The sequence below is a fragment of the Heterodontus francisci genome, chromosome 5 (assembly GCF_036365525.1).
Source record: "Heterodontus francisci isolate sHetFra1 chromosome 5, sHetFra1.hap1, whole genome shotgun sequence".
Classification (NCBI taxonomy): domain Eukaryota; kingdom Metazoa; phylum Chordata; class Chondrichthyes; order Heterodontiformes; family Heterodontidae; genus Heterodontus; species Heterodontus francisci.
In genome coordinates, this window is record NC_090375.1 from 191817091 (window position 1) to 191837854 (window position 20764).

At 41.0% G+C, this 20764-nt stretch overlaps 1 protein-coding gene across 3 annotated transcripts in view; it reads right to left on the reverse strand.

The window, feature by feature from the left end:
- Positions 1 to 20764, reverse strand: part of fam91a1 (family with sequence similarity 91 member A1) — a 66466-nt gene that overhangs the window by 20040 nt on the left and 25662 nt on the right. For all 3 annotated transcript variants that reach the window (XM_068032520.1, XM_068032519.1, XM_068032521.1), the window contains exons 8-14: positions 20565 to 20627; positions 14887 to 14993; positions 13636 to 13674; positions 12107 to 12219; positions 9091 to 9200; positions 4672 to 4784; positions 2941 to 3027 (exon numbers count right to left, since the gene is read on the reverse strand). In XM_068032520.1, the coding sequence (XP_067888621.1) occupies positions 2941 to 3027; positions 4672 to 4784; positions 9091 to 9200; positions 12107 to 12219; positions 13636 to 13674; positions 14887 to 14993; positions 20565 to 20627 (632 nt within the window). The remainder of the gene's footprint in view (positions 1 to 2940; positions 3028 to 4671; positions 4785 to 9090; positions 9201 to 12106; positions 12220 to 13635; positions 13675 to 14886; positions 14994 to 20564; positions 20628 to 20764) is intronic.

The window sequence follows — 20764 nt, forward strand, 5'->3', positions numbered from 1 at the left end:
GCCTACACTTAAGAACATGGCAACTATCAGGATAGAATAAGTCAAACTCCGATTTTATTACGAGATTTTTTTACTGTTGTTTTCGGGGTTGGGGAGAGGTCGCAAATCATTTATCCTGCCACTTTTCTTAGAAAACTGAAAACCAATGGCCTTGGTCATAATATAAATGCGAACACAGCATGGTACAGTTGCTGCCACATATACCACTCATGCATGTGGTAGGCAACCATTTGCACAAGGCAATTTCCCATCACCATGGGAATCAATTACAAAGGCCCTGTTTATAGCACATTAAGCACGCCAGCTATTTCAGGCAAGTCAATAAGTTTTTTGCACCTCCTTAAAACTCAATTACCCGAATTACTTAATCCTCTCTATTGACTGGTGTAAAAGCTCCACTGATTTCAGGCAATGTGAAGTGTTTCTTAAGTGACTTTCAGCTTGTACTACTAACTGTTCACCTGGTATATAAGAGCACAGTGGCACAGTAATGCAGTTCAATCAAAGACTGTGTCTAGTTTGTAATAAGGATGGAGAGCACTAGTGGCCAAATGTCACAATTACAATCATTTACTCATTGTAGGGGCTTGATTTTTATAGTCCTGACTCTTCTCAAAAGGACGCTGATGACTCTCCATGGCCATGCCCCTTCCCTATCTGTAAACTCCTCTTGCCCTATAACCCTACAAGATCTCTGCACTCCTCCAATCCTGGCCCCTTGCGTGCCCACTTCGCTCTACCACTGGCAGACATGCCTTCAGCCCTAAACTCTGGGATTCCCTCCCTAAACCACTCCAACTCTCCCCTCCTTCAAGACACTCCTTAAAACTGACTTCTTTGACCAAGTTGTCCTAACATTTCTTTGTGGCTTGGTACCAATTTTTTGTCTGATGATGCTCCTATGAAACACCTTGGGACGTTTTACAATGTTGAAGGCACTACATAAATACAAGTTGTTGTTCGCTCCTATTTGAACAAGGTAGACCTGAAAAAATGTGTCACATTGCAATTTTGGGGCGAGCACTACAGCAAGACTAACAGAGTCTTTATTAAGCACCTCTCTGTTTTACCATAGACTGTGCATTGTGGCCAACTTGTATTCAGACCAAAGCATAAAAGCAGTGGGAAATGTAAACTTGTACAATGTATTACCCTGTGAATGAAATTGTGCTCTGCATGGAGGTGCTACATTCTAAAAACTTAAAACACTTTTCCGATGATACTGAAGTTTTAATAATTTGTAAAACCTCTCAGAAATAACATTTAAATAACTAAAATGTCAGTTATTTTCATTTAATATTTTAAGTATCTTCTGTTCCATACCATCTTGCAAACCCAAGGTACATTTCATATTGTCTATGGATCTAAATCTCATGTACATACCTATGTTAATGTACACAATATGGAAACTTTGCATTCTAATCAACTGAAAATCCAGAGCTTTTTTGCTTAGCAAACATGCAACAATGTTCAACAAAAAAAAGAAAACTTTCTGAAATACATCACATTGCAAGATGAATTGTTAATAAAATAGTCTTCGTGTACGTTGTCACGCATCATAGTATTATACAGAAGGCGGCCAATCAGTCCACTGTGCCTGTGCCAGCTCTTTGAAAGAGCTATTCAATCAGTCCCGCTCCCCTGCTCTTTCCCTGTAGCCTTGCAAATTTTTTCTTTTCAAGTACTTATCCAATTAGCATTGACCAGAAACTGAACATGGGCGGCACAGTGGCGCAGTGGTTAGCACTGCAGCCTCACAGCTCCAGGGACCCGGGTTCGATTCTGGGTACTGCCTGTGCGGAGTTTGCAAGTTCTCCCTGTGTCTGCGTGGGTTTCCTCCGGGTGCTCCGGTTTCCTCCCACATGCCAAAGACTTGCAGGTTGATAGGTTAATTGGCCATTATAAATTGCCCCTAGTATAGGCAGGTGGTAAAGAAATATATAGGGACCGGTGGGGATGTTATTGGAATATGGGATTCGTGTAGGATTAGTATAAATTGGTGGTTGATGGTCGGCACAGACTCGGTGGGCCGAAGGGCCTGTTTCAGTGCTGTATCTCTAAACTAAACTATGACCAGCCACATAAATACTGTGGCAAGAAGAGCAGGTCAGAGGCTGAGAATTCTGTGGTGAGTAACTCACCTCCTGACTCCCCAACACCTATCCACGATCTACAAGGCACAAGTCAGGAGTGAGATGGGTGAGTGTAGTTCCAACAACACTCAAGAAGCTCGTCACCATCCAGGACAAAGCAGCCCTCTTGATTCACCCCTTCCACCACGGACGCACAGTGGCAGCAGCGTGTCCCATCTACAAGATGCACTGCAGCAACTCACTAAGGCTCCTTCGACAGCACCTTCCAAACCCACGACCTCTACCACCTAGGACAAGGGCAGCAGATGCATGAGATCACCAGCATCTGCAAGTTCCCCTCCAAGCCACACACCATCCTGACTTGGAACTATACTGCAACTTCACTGTTGCTGGATCAAAATCCTGGAACTCCCTTCCTAAAAGCACTGTGGGTGTATGTACACCCCAAGGACCACAGCGGTTCAAGAAGGCAGCTCTCCACCACCTTCTCAAAGGCAATTAGGGATGGGCAATAGCCTAGCCAGCGACGCCCACATTCCAGGAACGAATAAAAAAAACATTCCTTTTGAAAGTTGCTACTGAATCTACTAGCAATGCTCTTTCAGGCTGCATATTCCAAGTCTTAACTCGCTGCATAAAAAGGTCACTTCATCTCCCCACTGGTTCTTTTGCTAATTATCATAAATCTGTTGCCTTTGGTTACAAATCCTCCTGCCAGTAGAAAGAGTTTCTCCCCATTTACTCTATCAAACTCCTCATAATTGTCATGTACTTCATTATTTTGGACATCCAGTGACCCATGGAATGCTTCAGGGCTAACTGAAGCAAACTCTGCCTAATAACATACCTTTTCAAGTTCCACAAGGAAGCTGTCCAGTGACTCATCTGATAACTTCCCAACTTCAAACATAGTGACAGCATGGCTCTTCAGGTTCTGCAGAAGAGGCAACGAAACATGAACAAAATTAAAACAAACCATTAGTATTAAAAAGTCAATTGTTTGCAGTAATTCCATACAGAAACAGGTCCAAAATTTACTCTGCATTGCTAAAGCTGTATAAATTGTGTGAAATAGAAACAAGAAATGCTGGAAATATTCAGCAGGTCTGGCAGCATCTGTGGAGAGAGAACCAGAGTTAACATTTCAGGTCAGTGACCCTCCATCAGAACTGGCAAATATTAGAAATGTAATAGGTTTTAAGCAAGTAAAGCAGGGGTTGGGCAAGAGATAACAAAAGAGAAAGTGCTGATAGGACAAGGTCACAGAGAATAACTGACCAGAAGGTCATGGAGCAAAGGCAAATGGTATGTTAATGGTGTGGTGAAAGACAAAGCATTAGTACAGACCTGGTCAGTTATTCTCTGTGACCTTGTCCTATCAGCACTTTCTCTTTTGTTATTTCTTGCCCCACCCCTGCTTTACTTGCTTAAAACCTTTCACATTTCTATATCTGCCAGTTCTGATGGTCACTGACCTGAAATGTTAACTCTGCTTCTCTCTCCACAGACACTGCCCAACCTATGGAGTATTTCCAGCTTTTCTTGTTTTTATTTCAGATTTCCAGCATCTGCAGTATTTTGCTTTTATTTTAATTTTGTGAAAACTAGTTCACGCTATTTAGCATCTCTAACATTACTTTCCAAGCAAAATTTCACATACCTAAGCAACAGAAGCAGTATACAACAAATATTAACTTGGATGGGCAGGCCATGTCTCCCGTATGGATGATTACAGAATCCCCAAGCAAATCTTCTACGGGGAACTCTTTCAGGTTAAATGACATCAAGGTGGTCAGGGCAGATCATGAAAGGACACCCTAAAAATAAAGAGCCTTACAAACTTCTGCATTGCAGACCACCTACCTTAGGGAAACACTGCAGCCGACTGGCTCATGTGAAAGCAAGCACGGAAATTTGGTTCAGCATGTTTCGAGAACCATCTACGCCAAACTCGCAACACCCGACGTGCCCAGAGGAAGGCCAGAGATGGTGCAGCAGCAGAAGCTCCCCCAAGCACCAACGATATGAAGTGCCAGTTCTGTGGATGTCCATGCCAATCCCACACGGACTCCTCAGTCATTATAGACCCACAGAAGATGAATAAATCATTTACAGCTTGGACACACTCCAGCAATGAGGAATCTATCATGATATTATTGTTGAACTGTGACACTTGGTTGCTTTTCATCATTTCCTTTGATTTGAGTGACATCAACTTTGAAATTTCATGCGCAGACTATTATGCCATATCAAGTCCCAGCTCTTCTATAAAAGATCCCAGGGCACTATTACGAAAGGGTATTTCTCCCTGGTGTCCTGGTCAATATTTAGCCCTCAACAAGCATAATTATAACAGATTATCTGATCATTATCACATTGCTGTTTGTGGGAGCTTGCTGTACATAAAGTGGCTACCATGTTTCCCACAAAGCAACATTGACTACACTTCAGAAGTACTTCATTGGCTGTAAAATGTTTTGCGATGTTCTGAAAGGCGCTGTTTAAATGAAAGTCTTTCTTCATATGCAATAGTACAAATCACTATACACCAGAAAAGAAAGATTTTAGGACACTTCACCGGTGAAAGGTTTCCCATCATCAAGAACGCTGTAAGGGTTGAATCAAACAGGAAGGCAATTCGTTTAGTGTGTCCACTGGGCATGCTCAGACTGTTCACGCTGGCAGAGTCAGCTGAAAATCAAGACAACAATGATCCTTTAACCATGAAATAAAGTTATAAACACATGACAAAGCTAGAAAAATACTTGAACAACTTCTATGTTGTGGCCTTTGCAGATCAGTGCTCATAACACTTTATTTTTTAAAAATTCATTCATGAGATGTGGGCGTCACTGGCAAACCCACCATTTATTGCTCATCCCTAACTGCTCTTCAGAAGGTGGTGGCGAGTCACTTACTTGTCAACTGAGTGGCTTGCTAGGCCATTTCAGAAGGTAGTTAATGTCAACCACATTGCAGTGGGTCTGGAATCATCGATAGGCCAGACCAGGTAAGGACGGCACATTTCCCTCCCTAAAGGACATTAGTGAATCAGATGGGTTTTTAAGATAATTGTGGGAGTGGTGTGCAGGCCACCTAACATTAATCACACTGTAGGAGGGGGTATAAAGGAAGAAATAATGCCAGCTTGTCAGAAAGGTACAGCGATAATTATGGGGGATTTTAACCTACATATAGACTGGAAAATTCAGATGGCAGAGGTAGCCTAGATGAGGAGTACATAGAACGTTGATTTTTTTTGATTTAGATTTAGAGATACAGCACTGAAACAGGCCCTTCGGCCCACTGAGTCCGTGCCGACCATTAACCACCCATTTATACTAATCCTACACTAATCCCATATTCTTACCACAGCCTCACCTGTCCCTATATTCCCCTACCACCTACCTATACTAGGGGCAATTTATAATGGCCAATTTACCCATCAACCTGCAAGTCCTTTTGGCTGTGGGAGGAAACCGGAGCACCCGGAGGAAACCCACGCAGACACAGGGAGAACTTGCAAACTCCACACAGGCAGTACCCAGAATTGAACCCGGGTCGCTGGAGCGGTGAGGCTGCGGAGCTAACCACTGCGCCACCCTCGGGATTTCTTGGAGCAATACGTTCTGGAGCCAACCAGAGAGCAGGCTATACTAGACCTGGTATTGTGCAGCGAGATAGGATTAATTAATGACTTCATAGTTAAGGTGCCCCTAGGTAGCAGCAATCACATGTTTGAATTTTACATTGGTTTCAGGGAAAGAAGAGTGGGTTCAGGACTAATTTTTTTAAACTTAAATAAGGGCAATTATGAGGGCATGAAAGTGAACTGGCAAATCAGTTTAAGTGATAGGTCAATAGAGATGCAGTGGCAGACATTTAAGGAAATATTTCAGAATACATTTCAACTAGAAAGCAAAATTCCAAGGGTGGGACCCACCATCCATGGTTAACTAAAACAGTTAAAGATAGCAAGAAACGTAAAGAAAAAGCCTATAATTGCACAAAGATGGGAGGCAGGTCAGAAAATTGGACAGAATATAAAAAACAGCAAAGAATGACTAAAAGATTGATAGGGAAGGTAAAATTAGAGTGCGGGAGAAAGCTAGCTAGAAATATAAAGACAGATAGGAAGAGCGTCTATAGATATTTAAAAAAGAAATGAGTTAACAAAGTGAGGGTTGGTCCTATAGAATGTGAGTCTGGGGAATTAATAATGGATAATAAGGAGATGGCAGATGAATTGAACAGATATTTTGCATCAGTTTTCACTATTGAGGATACAAGTAACATCCCAGTATTAGCTCCAAGTCAGGAAATGGAAGAGAGGGAGGAACTCAAGAAAATTACAATCACCAGGGAAATGGCACTGAACAAATTGTTGGCGCTGTAGGCTGACAAGTCCCCGGGTCCTGATGGACTTCATCCTAGTTTGTTAAAAGAAGTGGCAAGTGAGATAGTTGATGAGTTAGTTTTAATTTTCCAAAAATTCCCTAGATTTGGGGAAGGTTCTGTTAGATTGGAAATAACAAATGTAACTCCTTTATTCAAAAAGGGAGGGGGACAGAAAGAAGGAAACTACAGGCCAGTTAGCTTAATATCTGTCTTAGGGAAAATGTTAGAAGTTATTAAAGATGTTATCGCAGGGCACTTAGAAAAATTCAAGGTAATCAGGCAGAGTCAATATGGTTTTGTGAAAGGGAAATCATGTTTAACCAATTTATTGGAGTTCTTTGAGGGAGTGTGCTGTGGATAAAGGGGAACCAGTGGATGTATTGTACTTAAGATTTCCAGAAGGCATTTGATAAGTTGCCACCTCAAAAGTTATTGGTGTAGGGGCTAACATATTGGCATGGACAGAAGATTGGCTAGCTAACAGGAAACAGAGAGTAGGCATAAATGGGTCATTTGCTGGTTGGCAAGATGTAATGAGTGGTGTGCCACAGGGATCTGTGCTGGGGCCTCAACTTATTACAATTTATATAAATGACTTAGATGAAGGGACCAAAGGTATGGTTGCTAAATTTGCTGACGACACAAAGATAGGTAGGAAAGTAACTTGTGAAGAGGACACAAGGAGGCTACAAAGGAATATAGATAGGTTAAGTGAGTGGGCAAAGACCTGGCAAATGGAGTATAATGTGGGAAAGTGTGAAATTGTCCACTTTGACAGGAATAACAAAGAAGCATATTATCTAAATGGTGAGTGATTGCAGAGCTCTGAGATGCAGAGGGATCTGGGTGTCCTAGTGCATGAATCGCAAAAGGTTAGCATGCAGGTACAGCACGTAATTAAGAAAGCTAATAGAATGTTATCGTTTATCGCGAGGGGAATTGAATACAAAAGTAGGGAGGTTATGCTTCAGCTATACAGGGCATTGGTGAGACCACATCTGGAGTACTAGACACCTTACTTAAGGAAGGATGTAAATGCGTTGGAGGCAGTACAGAGAAGGTTTACTAGACTAATACCTGGAATGGGTGGGCTGTCTTACGAGGAAACATTGGACAGGCTAGGCTTGTATCCACTGGAATTCAGAAGAGTAAGAGGCCACTTGATTGAAACATAGAAGATCCCGACAGGTCTTGACAGGGTGGATGTGGAAAGGATGTTTCCCCTTGTGGAAGAATCTAGAACTAGGGAGTCACTGTTTAAAAATAAGGGGTCGCCCATTTAAGACAGAGAGGAGGAGAAATTTTTTCTCTGAGGGTCTTGAGTCTTTGGAATTCTTTTCCACAAAAGGTGGTGGAAGCAAAGTCTTAGAATATTTTTAAGGCCGAGATAGATAGATTCTTGATAAGCAAGGGAGTGGAAGGTTATCAGGGGTAGGTGGAAATGTGGAGTAATCAGTTCAGCCATGAACTTATTGAATGACAGAGCAGGCTCGAAGGGCCGAGTGACCTACTCCTGCTCCTAATGCAGATGTTCATATGTTCACATAATCCAGTAGTTACATAGTGACCATTACTAGTACTAGCTTTTTATTCCAGATTTACTTAATTAACTGAATTGAAATTCTCTGCAGCTGCCATGGTGGAATGTGAACTCATGTCTCGAAATCATTAGTCCAGGCTTCTCTGTTACTACTAACATAACCACTATGTTACCCTACCCAGAAATTCCCAGCTGTAGTACTTCACAAAGCATCTTTCAGATACTTTTTGTTCTTCACTTTAAGGTAAAGTGTTTGACGGTTTGAAAACCCAAATGATTAGAAAAACACTTTTGTTTTCATTCGTTCGCAGGATGAGCATCACTAGCAAGGCCAGAATTTATTGCTCATCCCTAAGTGCCCTCAAGAAAGTGGTGATGAGCTGTCTTCTTGAATCACTGCAGTCCATGTGGTGTAGGTAGGACTATGTCGTTACAGTACAAATTTCCTCTGCTTTCATTTGCAATATTTGTTAGGCTGCATTTGAAGACAATGCAACCACTAGGTGGCACAGTACTGGCACATGCGCAAATGCAGCCTCTTCACTGAAACGTCACTGTCTGCGAAGTTTCAGACAAATGCCAAGATTAATGATGGCACTGCTCAATTTATCACAAAAAACAAATTCAACCCTGAAAATTCCCTCAATGGCTACCATCACCGCCTCCATCCCACCCCAACAGTCCCCTGCTCCCCCTGCCATTGCACTTCTATTTTGCCGCTCCCTCCTGTGCCCGCCTTCTCGTCGCTGGCTCCCCCTCTGCCTTCCCTAAGCTAATGGATCTGGCCTCACCACTCAACACTCGCTCCCCATTCTCCCCCACCCGCCGCCCCACCCACCCACCCCGTTCTCCGGCCACTCGCTCACTGCTTCGAACTGCCACCCCCCCACAGCAGCTCACTTCAGACCTCGTTCTGTGTTGTCAGGAGTCACTGTATTTTTTTTAAGATCACCATATACTTTTTTGACAGTCAAATAAGTTGCCTAAATGTATAAACATTGTTCAGTGCCACACATTGTACATTACATGATAAAACTAATTGAAGAGTCACGCACTAACCTACATCATCTTGACTAGCTGTATCCATCTCTGTTGTTATATCATGCACAGGACTCCGATTTTCAGTCCCATCCCATGACAGCAACATTTTCTGTGGATCCATTGCACACCTGTAGAAAGCAACAAAGCACCATTGGTGTTAGTGCAGCTTTGTGTGCAGTTCTACAACTATAAAGTTGCACACTTGGAATTTAAGTGCTCAACTTTAAAGAACGCTTATTTCATTGAAGAAAATAAGTGATAGAAACTATGCCAAGTATCTTAGAGGTTTACTGCAGTAACTGATTTTCTTTTTTGTATAATTGCTCATGGGATGCGTGCGTTGCTATCAGGCCAGCATTTATTGCCCATCCCAAACTGCCCTTGAGAAGGTGGCGGTCAGGCGCCTTCTTGAACTGCTACAGTCCATGTGGCGTAGGTACACCCACAGTTTTGACTTCTTTGTAGTGGTTTGATATAACTGATATAACTTGCTAGACCATTGCGGAAGGCAGTTAAAAGTCAACAATAAATCCTGATGGTCTCAAATTTAACCTCCTTTTTTTGCACCTTATTTCCAGTGACAGTAAGTGCTGAGCATGGTTTGAAACATTTCAAATAAAAACAAGATATTCATATGTTCTGCACTGTATGCACCAAACATATGACCAAGAGGTAAAATACAGACACTATAAATATTCTAACAAATGTCTGTAGAGATTAGCACATTGGATGCAAAATGTATTTTGAAATTTATAGGCAAAGCTGAGAAAAACAGAATTGGAAGAGAAGAGGAAGAAAGGCCAGACACCATAGACAGCATTAAAAAAAAGGATTATTTATCGATGGTCAAAACATATCAAAAGCACTGTGAACTGGGTTCCCACAGCAATACTTTAAGACACATTTGAAAGACACTGGCTGATACAAAATATCATTTTTAGTTTCTCCAGTAGTAACAGAACTGATTAATCAAATTTTGTGTTCCAGCAAAAAGATTTTCTAGACAGACATGCTATTAAGCAGGATTTGATCTGATATAAAACCTCAAAGTTCCATAATCTTGAATTTAATTTTACATTAATAAAATATACGTTATATATATTATACACACACAGCACTGTTCCAAGTGGTTAACAGTTTCAGCAGCTTTAGAAATTCCATTAAGATGCAAAATAAAGAGTTTCTGATCTGTTAACAGAACTTGTGAAAACAGCACTTACCAGCTTTTCCTTTGTCAAATCCATATTCGTGCAAGCAAAAAATTTCATCAGAACAAACTTCAAATATTAAGTCACAAGAGATTTTTTAAAAATAGGCAAACACATCCCCATGAGGGCAATAAAAATGAGATTTGATGCGAAATATCCTTCACCCCAACAGGCAAAGAAAGACTAATGTATCTGTATCTCATTGATGTGTTTCTGGACTATAGCTTTCATTTCAGAAACTAAGTTCCTAGGTCTGATTCACTTTGTGTGCGCGATTATGTGGTAGCCGTTTTCAACGATAATGATGTTGCAGCTTGTATAATTGAAAGAATAACCATGAGCTCTGCAATATGCTAGTACAGCTCTTTAGTGATGAGGTTTACAATTAACAGGAAAAACTGAACAGGCTGGGGCTCCTTTCTCTCGAAAAGACTGAGGAGTAACCCGATAGAGGTCTTTAAAATTATGAAGTGATTCAATAAGGTAGACGTAGAGATGTTTCCACTCGTGGGGAAGATCAGAACTAGGAGCCATAAATGCAAGATAGCCACTAATAAATCCAATAGATAATTCAGGAAAAAAAAACTTCTTTTACTCAAAAGTGTAGTGAGAATGTGGACTCACTACCACATAGGTTGAGGTAAATAGCATAATGCATTTCATGGAAAGTTAGATAAGTACATGCGGGAGAAAAGGAGGATATGTCAATGGAATATGATGATGGAGTAAACAGAGGAGGCTCGTGTGCATCATAAACACCGGCACAGACAGGTTAGTCCAAAAGGCCTATTTCAGTGTTACAAATTCTTTGATAGGCACTGTGTGCACAAAGCGGTTTGAAGATGGCAAAAACAGTTTAGTGTTTATTTTGTGTGATGGCTGCAATTTTAGGAAACACAAAAGGGCACAAATTATTTTACCTCAAGAAATTCAATTTCTCATTTTCTCTTCATTCAGGGAAAATATAAACTCTCTCAAATTTATGAGAGAATCTGGATCCTCGCTTAGACCTCCATGAGTGGGAAAATAATTCTGGAAGACAACAGCTTTTACACTAATGCATCTGCAAAAGCGTGAGCAGTTGAGTAGGGAGCACATTTCTGAAACGTTTGCAACAGTATCCAATAATATTAGAGGAGTTACGCAGCTCTTTAAGATCACTTAGTAGTTTAGAAGGCACTTTTATACAAGGTAACCACGTTAAAGGATGGAACTGATGGCCTGAAATTGCATTTGGCATAGCAGGTCTCCATCTGGAGCTCTACAGTCACCTGAAATCAGAAGTCCAACAACTCAGTTATAGAATCCCATTACAAAAAGGAATAATATTAAACAATTTTTTATTGCTGCTGCACTTTGGGGTGGAGGGGAAGAGACTAACTTTTGTCCCATAAAATTTATGATTTGGGCAAATAAGATTCATGGTCTTCACTCAAATGGTTTTACTATACAGGTACAAGGCGGCATTCAGCTAGCATTAGATGCCAGGACTATAAATATTGCTAAGAATAATCGCAGTACCATCTACAGGTATAACAGGTGCTGCAGCTGAAGTTTGCCCCTTTAAAATGAGCGTTCCCATTATCAAGCCTAAAACGTCAATGCAATCGGAGATGCAATGCTGCGATTCATCATTTTTAATGTGCAACAGATAAATTTCTAAATTAGTGAACAATTTTGCTTCACTGAGCCAACATATTGCTCTGTCTTAAATTAACCCAGATTACACTTAGAAAGAAAGTTTGTTTCTCAACCTCCTAGTTAAATAAAGCTTCACAACCTGTAGCTATGATCCATACAGATTTAATTTGAAAGCCTCCCCTTACTTTAATCTGTTGACTGATGGAACATTCTTCCACGCTGGGTGAAGCTGCTCTGCATTTATCACTTGTCCTTTTCTGTGTGCAAAACCCAGCCGACAGTACATTGACACTGCATTCTGAAGAGACAAAATGAACACTTTCAAACTTATGTCCTCAAATAAAGATTTTCCACAGAATTATCAAATATATATATAAAACTCACATTAGGGCCATATAGGCCTAGATTTTGCAGTAAACGATGAAGTGACAGCGCTCAACTCCGATCTCAAAGCAAGCTGCCTACAAAGGTCTAGCAAGCTCTGTGGTGTGATTTCACCTTTTCCGACACAAATTTCATTCTGGTGCCAACCATAGGGGGCCTGTGGCGTTCAGCAATAGTGATGTCATCAAGAAGGGTAAGCAGCCAATCACACTGAAGAATTCTCAGACAGCAAACCAGGAAATACATTTTATAATTTTACAGGAAGTGAAAGATTGGGACATACACATGGAATTAAGGAATAAGTTGAATTAAAAAAATATATGTTTTAAAAATCTGACATTATCATGGAATGGAGAAATTTGACATTCCACGAATATAAATTTAGATTTTCAGGGCCAGAGAGGTTAGTCAGCAGTAATTATGACTTAGTTCGCAATTAAAAATCCAGTTACACCTCATTCAACAAGGCACAACTTTGTCAAGGGTTGTTGCAGTGAGAATAGAATAAAAAGTGGAAATCCACATCAATTCAATAATTTCTAAGTGATTTCCATCTATGAGGACTTCAACAATGCACCCTAGGGAGATGCGGGGAATCGGTGACAGATTTCCAGGTTTAACTGCACGCGTGCAGATGCCTGAAGTTGCTGTCAGTTACACAGAGTAATGACAGTGAACGCCGACAGTTTTAGCATCATTACAACTACAAAATGCAGACCATACTGTTGTGCACTAAATGATGGGCAATTTCTATATAAACGTGTCATACTGTAAATACATTCTTCTGCCAGTTACAGCACTGCAGTCACCCACTGCTATAACTGCAGCCTGACCAGTTTCACACAAATAATTTTCAATTTAAACATGGGCTCAGGAACGTATGCTGGTTAATGTTGATTGGAAATGTATGCAGATGCAAGATTTTTAATAAATTAACAGAAGATTTCCCATTGCATTGCTTGTGATGAGTCAGAGTATTCAATGTTTTATAATAGAGACACCAGTGATTCTGACTGAATAAGCGACATTCCTTTCAATTACATGGCATTCTGGAATTTTTACTGATATTTTGGAAATTCAATTTCACAACAGTCTGTTATTCAGTGAAAACTATAAAAAGTAAGATAATTAGGTTAATCAAACTTTTTTGCATCTACACTATTGCTCCTTGCAGCATTTTCAAATCTCAAGTCATAGTTCTAGCAAAATAATGACAATTTAAAACGTCACAAGCCAAAAGTGAAACAATTTTAAAAGGTTCAAAATACGCTTATCTTTACCATGCCTGGGAATCTGAATATTAATTCACACATTTGTAAAGCATATGTACCTTCACAAGGGACAAATCTATTTCCAGCACATTCGCCAACTGAAAAACAATAAATAGGTCATTAAATTCTTCAAAGACACACGTTCTGGAAACACAAACATCAATAAAATAAAAGGCTCCTGAATTTTTGAAAAAGTTGTTCCCACACATACTGATGACCATTCCTCAATCTTGCCATCACCCATGGCCTCTCGGTTCCCAAGGTCTCTTTCAGACAAAGCCATCTCTGATCATTCCCTTGTACCCATCACCACGCACATTCCCTCCCAACCCAATCCCCTCCAAACTCACTTCCAAGTGAGTCTGCCCAAGGAGAAAATGCTCCCACAAGTCACTTACAATTGCACTTCCTAAATCCCAACTGCCTAGCCCTTTATAATTAAAAAAAAATCCACTAAATCTCCTCTTAGACTTGCCTGTTTGAGTGAAAATAGTTCCACTATCTCAAGTTTCTCCTCAAGTCGTAACTGTAATTTCCTATCTCTGGCATTACCCTGGTTAATCTGTGCTATTCATTATCTATAGCCCTAATGTTCCTTCAATAAAGTAGCACTCACAACTGCACAAATTACACCAACAGAGGGCTAATAAAAGTCTTGTATAATTTGCTACTTTTTAATTCTTGTACTCTAGACTTTTTTTTAAAAAATAAAATCAAAAATGCACCATCTGGTTTCAAATCTTCCACTGTATTTCACTATTTTCTTCTTTTCTAACGTCACAGCTGTACTTAGTTTCTAGTCTAGGACTTCAAAGAAAAAAAACTGTTCATATAAGCAAAAGAAACAAGTCAGATTACATGAAAATTTCAGGAAAGAAAGCAAGGAAAAAATGCATTTGTAAAGGGCCTTCTTCAACCTCAAGACCTCCCAAAGTGGTTCACAGTCAATGGAGCACTTTTGAAGTGTAGTCACTGTTGTAATGTAGGAAATGCAACAGTCAATCTGCTCCCACAAACAGCAATGAGATCTTGACCAGACAATTTTTTTTTCTTTAAAATGATGTTGGATGAGGGATAAATATTCCCCAGGACACTTGGGAGCATTCCCTGCTCTTCTTTGAATAATGCTGTGGGATCTTTTGTGGAGCAGAAGAGGCCTCAGTTTAACATCTGAAAGAATGCACCTCCGACAGTGTAACACTCCCTCAGTAATGAAAACTTTCCGTTTTAAAAAAAAAGCTGTTGTGTGACTGCTTGCACTGAGTAAGAAAATACATAAAACAAAATTTCTTTTGTTTGTTCCCCCCTACCTCTGCAACATTGGTTTGTTCATCGATAGAAACAAAAATCTTGTAGAGAAGCGTTTCAAAGTAATCACCTTGGACCCGGTTCATCACAAAGCCCTCTAATGGTGGAACTAAACAAAGGGGGGGAAAATATTAACATTTCAGGACAAATTTTCCAGGACTTATATAAAGCTTAGATAGCTGAAAACAATAAAGTTGAAATTAGCAACTACAAAAGGATCAGCGGTTTTCATAACCACCTCTCCGTCCCCAAAGCATGGAATGCAACTTCACAACAGACTGATCAATAATCTTTAAATAACTGATTGATGAGCTACAAGTTATTCTTTTCCCTTTTTGTGTCATCTCCTGTGCCAAAAATATTTATCTGATCTTCCCTTAAAAGATACATTAGTGTCTGCCGCTACCGCTCCCTGTGGAAAAGCATTCAACAATCTTCTAAGTAAAGACATTTCTCCTTACTCTGTGGCAAATTTAAACTGTTAAAGTTCATTGTCATGCTTGCAGACTGAATGGAAGTGTCCAGCAAAGCAATCACTCAATCTGCATTTAGTACCTTCAGCGTGGACAAGATTGCATTGTGAGCAATATACTAAGTTGGAAGAACCACCAAGTAAATCGCCATTTCACCTGGAAGTAGTGTCTGAGGTCCTGGAGGGTGGAAAGGGAGGTGGTGTAAGGGCAGGTGTTGCATCTGCAGGATGGCTCGACCTGGAGTGGGGAGCCCCTACCGACACACGGCCAGCGGGGTGGTCCATATTCCTGGAATTTACCCCTCTTTTCTCTGATGCATTCCCCGGAGCCTTCTGCTGCAACTGTTTACACTGCCTCTGCATCCATCTTTACTTGTCCCATTACTATTCCCTGTTTGCCTAGCACCAAAACCTTTAATCTCTAACATCTTCCAGTTCTGATGACAGCCTATCAACCTGAAACATCAACTCTGTTCCTCTCTCTACAGGCGCTGCTGGACCTGCTAAGTGTTTTCCAGCATTTTGTGTTTTTAATCACACAATCAGCAATCTGTTTTTGGTGGTGTTCATTGAGTGATAAATGTCAGCACTGAACAGAAATGTCCAGCTCTTCTTCAAACATCCACACGAGCATTTAGACAGGACCTTTTTTTTTATTCATTCATGGGATGCGGGCGTCGTTGGCTAGGCCAGCATTTATTGCTCATCCCTAATTGCCCATTGAGAAGGTGGTGCTGAGCTGCCTTCCTGAACCGCTGCAGTCCATATGGGGTAGGTACACCCACAGTGCTGTTAGGAAGGGAGTTCCAGGATTTTGACCCAGCGACAGAGAAGGAACGGCGATATAGTTCCAAGTCAGGATGGTGTGTGGCTTGGAGGGGAACTTGCAGGTGGTGGTGTTCCCATGCAGTTGCTGCCCTGGTCCTTCTAGTTGGTAGATGTCGCAGGTTTGGAAGGTGCTGTCTAAACCTCAGTTTAACAGTACATCTGAAAGATGAACCCCATGCCCCCACCCACCCAACAATGCAGCACTTCTTCAGTACTGCACTGAAGTGTCAGCTAAGATTACGGGAAGTGATGCCTGTACCCCAGTCTTCTAACTCAAGAGGCAAGAGTGCTAGAGATGAACCAAGATAACACAAGATCAAGTTAAGACATTTTGACCAAATCCTTTTATGAAATTTAAATAATTTATAAGCTTAACAAAGTTTATTTTTTTTGTGTGCCCAAATAGGTACACAAGCTGCCTGTTGTGATGATTCTGAAAGAATGGATGCCAATCTGAGGATTTCATCTTAATTAATATTAAACCGCTTGTTTCGTACGATAAATTTTAGAAATTACTGGAGGAGGAGGCAAAAAAAACCACAAACTGGGTCATACGATAACATAGAATGATACAGCACAGAGGGAGGGCATTTGGCTCATCATGCCTGTGTATCTCTTTGAAAGAGCTATCCAACTAGTCCCACTCCCGTGCTCTTGCCACATAGCCTACAAACCTTTTCAAGTCCTTTATGAAAATTCCTACTGAATCTGCTCCCACCATCTTTACGGTCAGCGAAGTCCAGATCACAACTTGTTGCTGTTACGAAAGTGCTTCCATTTTTTAGAATCGTTTGAGGATTCATGTTTGAAGATTCGGGAAATGGATTCATTTCAGACTGAAGAAATTCCATGGATGCTAGACTTTGGTTTTTTTTTTTAAAAAGGTCACTGGAAGGACTTGAGTTTTCTGTTTAAAAACAACCCTTACTGAATGTCTCATATCTTCAGCTAAATAAACATCAGGAGCCTTGGTGACTAGGTAGAATTTAGTTTTTTTTTAGTTTTAGAGATACAGCACTGAAACAGGCCCTTCGGCCCACCGAGTCTGTGCCGACCATCAACCACCCATTTATACTAATCCTACACTAATTCTATATTCCTACCACATCCCCACCTGTCCCTATATTTTCCCTACCACCTACCTATACTAGGGGCAATTTCTAATGGTCAATTTACCTATCAACCTACAAGTCTTTGTTTAGAGTGAAGTGACATGTCAAGATTTATGGTGGTCAAGAGTTAGTTGTGCTTTGGATTGTTTTGAGTCAGTTGGGGGTCAGCCTGCTAAGAGGGAAGCAACCAGTTCATCCTTTCTCCACCTCTGAGAAAGCGGAGAATCCAGTGTGAGCTAAAACTCGATGCCGCATTTCTCCTGAAAAGCCTGCCAGATTAATCCTTGACGTTGCCTGAAGAGAACTGTTCCAAAAAGATCCCAGTGACAGCTGTCTACGTGTCTTTGGGATGCCAGAATAAAGCCACAACTGAAATCATTCCATATCTTCTTTCCCTTCAAGAATTAACAAGTATTTGGTCAAAGTGGGGTTTTTTTTTGCCTTTTTTGTAAAGAGATCTCTGCAGAGAAAACTACTTTATTTTTTCTTTAATCGATGTGTGTGTTGGGCTAATTTAGAAGGGGAACTTTAATACTTCAATTTGTGTGTTAATGATATGCCTCTTTACTGAATAAGTCTCATTTTATAATAAATTAATAATTTTGTTGTTTATTAAAGAAACCTGGTTGTTGAATTTTATTCTGAAATAAAAATAGAATATCGGTAACTGGGTAAACATTTAAATATATGTTGTGTGGAACTAGAGGAAGACACTGCACTCCTCCTGTCTCAGTTGTAACACTGCCTAAACATTTTTTTTCTCATGCCGCTTCTGGCTCGTTTGCCAATTACCTTTGACCTGTGTCCTCTGGTTACTGACCCTTTTGCCACTGGAAACAACTGTCCTTTATCAAAACTTTAAGATTTTGAACATCTCTATCAAAATTCCCTTTAACCTTCCCTGCTTTAAAAGAAAACAATCCGATTTAATTAATACCACTGTTAAAAGGGATTAGTTAATTCACATATCCACTCAGATCATAAATTCTACAGTTAATCATTTTAGGATTCAATAGTTGCTTGGTAGTACAGAACCAGAGTATTGCTGAAAGAAGAGACATGCTGTCAAAACTTTTCGTCTTGCACTCATCAGGACAGACGCAAGAATGCAAAATTTCAAAGGAAACAGCAATTTATACTGTATGATAAAAGGGTGCTGATTGGTTGGCAATTTGACTCTAATTGGTCGAGGCATTACCATGGAAAATGCACCAGTGAACTATTGTCCCCCCCATGCTCTTGTTTAATTCAAGAAGGTGCAAAGCCAGGACATGTTCCTTTAGCCTGAAGAGGACAGGTCCCTGTGTATGACTATATGTAGCTTCCTACAGTTCCACACGCTACACGATTTACCTTATTGGCAATTTGTAACAAGGGCCCGAGCCATTTGCTCACCATGCAAGCTTGACCCCGAAATGGGGTGCATCTGCATCAAAGCTATCCCATGGGATAATGGCTACCCCGATCAGGATCATTGCTCGCTGTGTATCCTGCATACTCACAAATGGGCTCAAGGCCACCACTTTCAGACCTGAAAAGTGCCCAGTCTACCTCAAATTACCCTAGCAGGGTAAGGTATCTCACAACTTTGAGCAACAGGTGAAGCTAGCCGTTTCACGCTGCTACTATGCAGGAGCAACACAAGTGGTATTTTCCACTAATAGGATGCTGCCGTCAAGCCAAAAAGACATTCTGCCTACCACACAAATAACGTGGCATATGAATTTCCGTGTCAGTGCAATGCCAGGTACGTAGGCTATATGTCCCAACGACTGGTGGATTGCATCAAACAGCACATCCCTTCAGGTGCTCGCAATAGGCAGAGTACTATCTTACTGCAGTTATACAGGGTCTTGGTAAGACTACATCTGGAGTATTGTGTGCAGTTTTGGTCTCCTTATCTTAGGAAGAATGTTCTTGCCTTGGAGGGAGTGCAAAGAAGATTTACTAGGCTGATTCCTGGGATGGCAGGATTGATGTATGAGGAGAGATTGGGTCGACTAGGCCTACATTCACTAGAGTTTAGAAGAATGAGAGGGGATCTCATAGAAACCTATAAAATTCTAACAGGACTAGACCGGCTAGATGCAGGGAGGATGTTCCTGATGGCTGGAGAGTCCAGAACCAGGGGTTCAGAGTCTCAGGATACGGAGTATGCCATTTAGAACCGAGATGAGGAGAAATTTCTTCACTCAGAGGGTGGTGAACCTGTGGAATTCTCTACCGCAGAAGGCAGTGGAGGCCAAGTCATTAAGTATATAGGAGATAGAGATATTTCTTAATGCCAAAGGGATTAAGGGATATGGGGAGAAAGTGGGAATTGGGTACCGAATTAGACGATCAGCCATGATCTTTTTTTGAATGGCTGAGCAGGCCCGAAGGGCTGAATGGCCTACTCCTGCTCCTATTTTCTATGTTTCTAACTGTACTCAACCAGCCCGTACTAGCAAAACTCAGAACATAATGTCTAACATTAGATGCTGGACAGCACTTGCTGAACAATTCAGAGTGTACGAAGAATTACACTAACAACCAATTCAAGATTATCAGTTGGGCTCGCAATGTGGCTCACTTATGCTTGCTAGAAGCTACATATATTCATACACAGGGACTGTCCTCTTCAAGCAAAGGGAACATGTTCAGGCTTTTTGCCTTTTTTGAATTAAACAGAAGCGTGGGGGGGGACAATAGTTCCTGGTGCATTCTCCATGGCAACGACTTTTTTTTTTAATAGAGATACAGCACTGAAACAGGCCCTTCGGCCCACCAGGTCTGTGCCGACCATCAACCACCCATTTATACTAATCCTACACTAATCCCATATTCCTACAACATCCCCACCTGTTCCTATATTTCCCTACCACCTACCTATACTAGGGACAATTTATAATGGCCAATTACCCTATCAACCTGCAAGTCTTTGGCATGTGGGAGGAAACCGGAGCACCCGGAGGAAACCCACGCAGACACAGGGAGAATATGCAAACTCCACACAGGCAGTACCCAGAATTGAACCCAGGTCGCTGGAGCTGTGAGGCTGCGGTGCTAACCACTGCGCCGCCCACTTGACCAGAGGCCTTGACCAGAGTCAATTTGCCAACCACTCAGCACCCTTTTCTCATGCAATATAAATTGTTGCTCCCTTTGAAATTTGGCATTCTTGTGTTGGTTCTGACGAATGCAAGACAAAAAGCTTCGACAGCATGTCTCTTCTTTCAGCAACACTCATATTAGGAATATTAAATCTCACTTCAAAGAACATGCTTACCTGCTATGCAACTGTCATCAGATATTGGTACATCAAGATAAATGAAGCCTTTGTTATACAAACCTGCAACACGAGACAAACCAATCAATTAAGTACAAACAGAACATATTAATTCATTCGGTATGGAAAATATAAGTTTTGCCAATACACGTGAAAGAAAATCACTCACTGATTACAACTTATTCGGCAAATTTTTGATT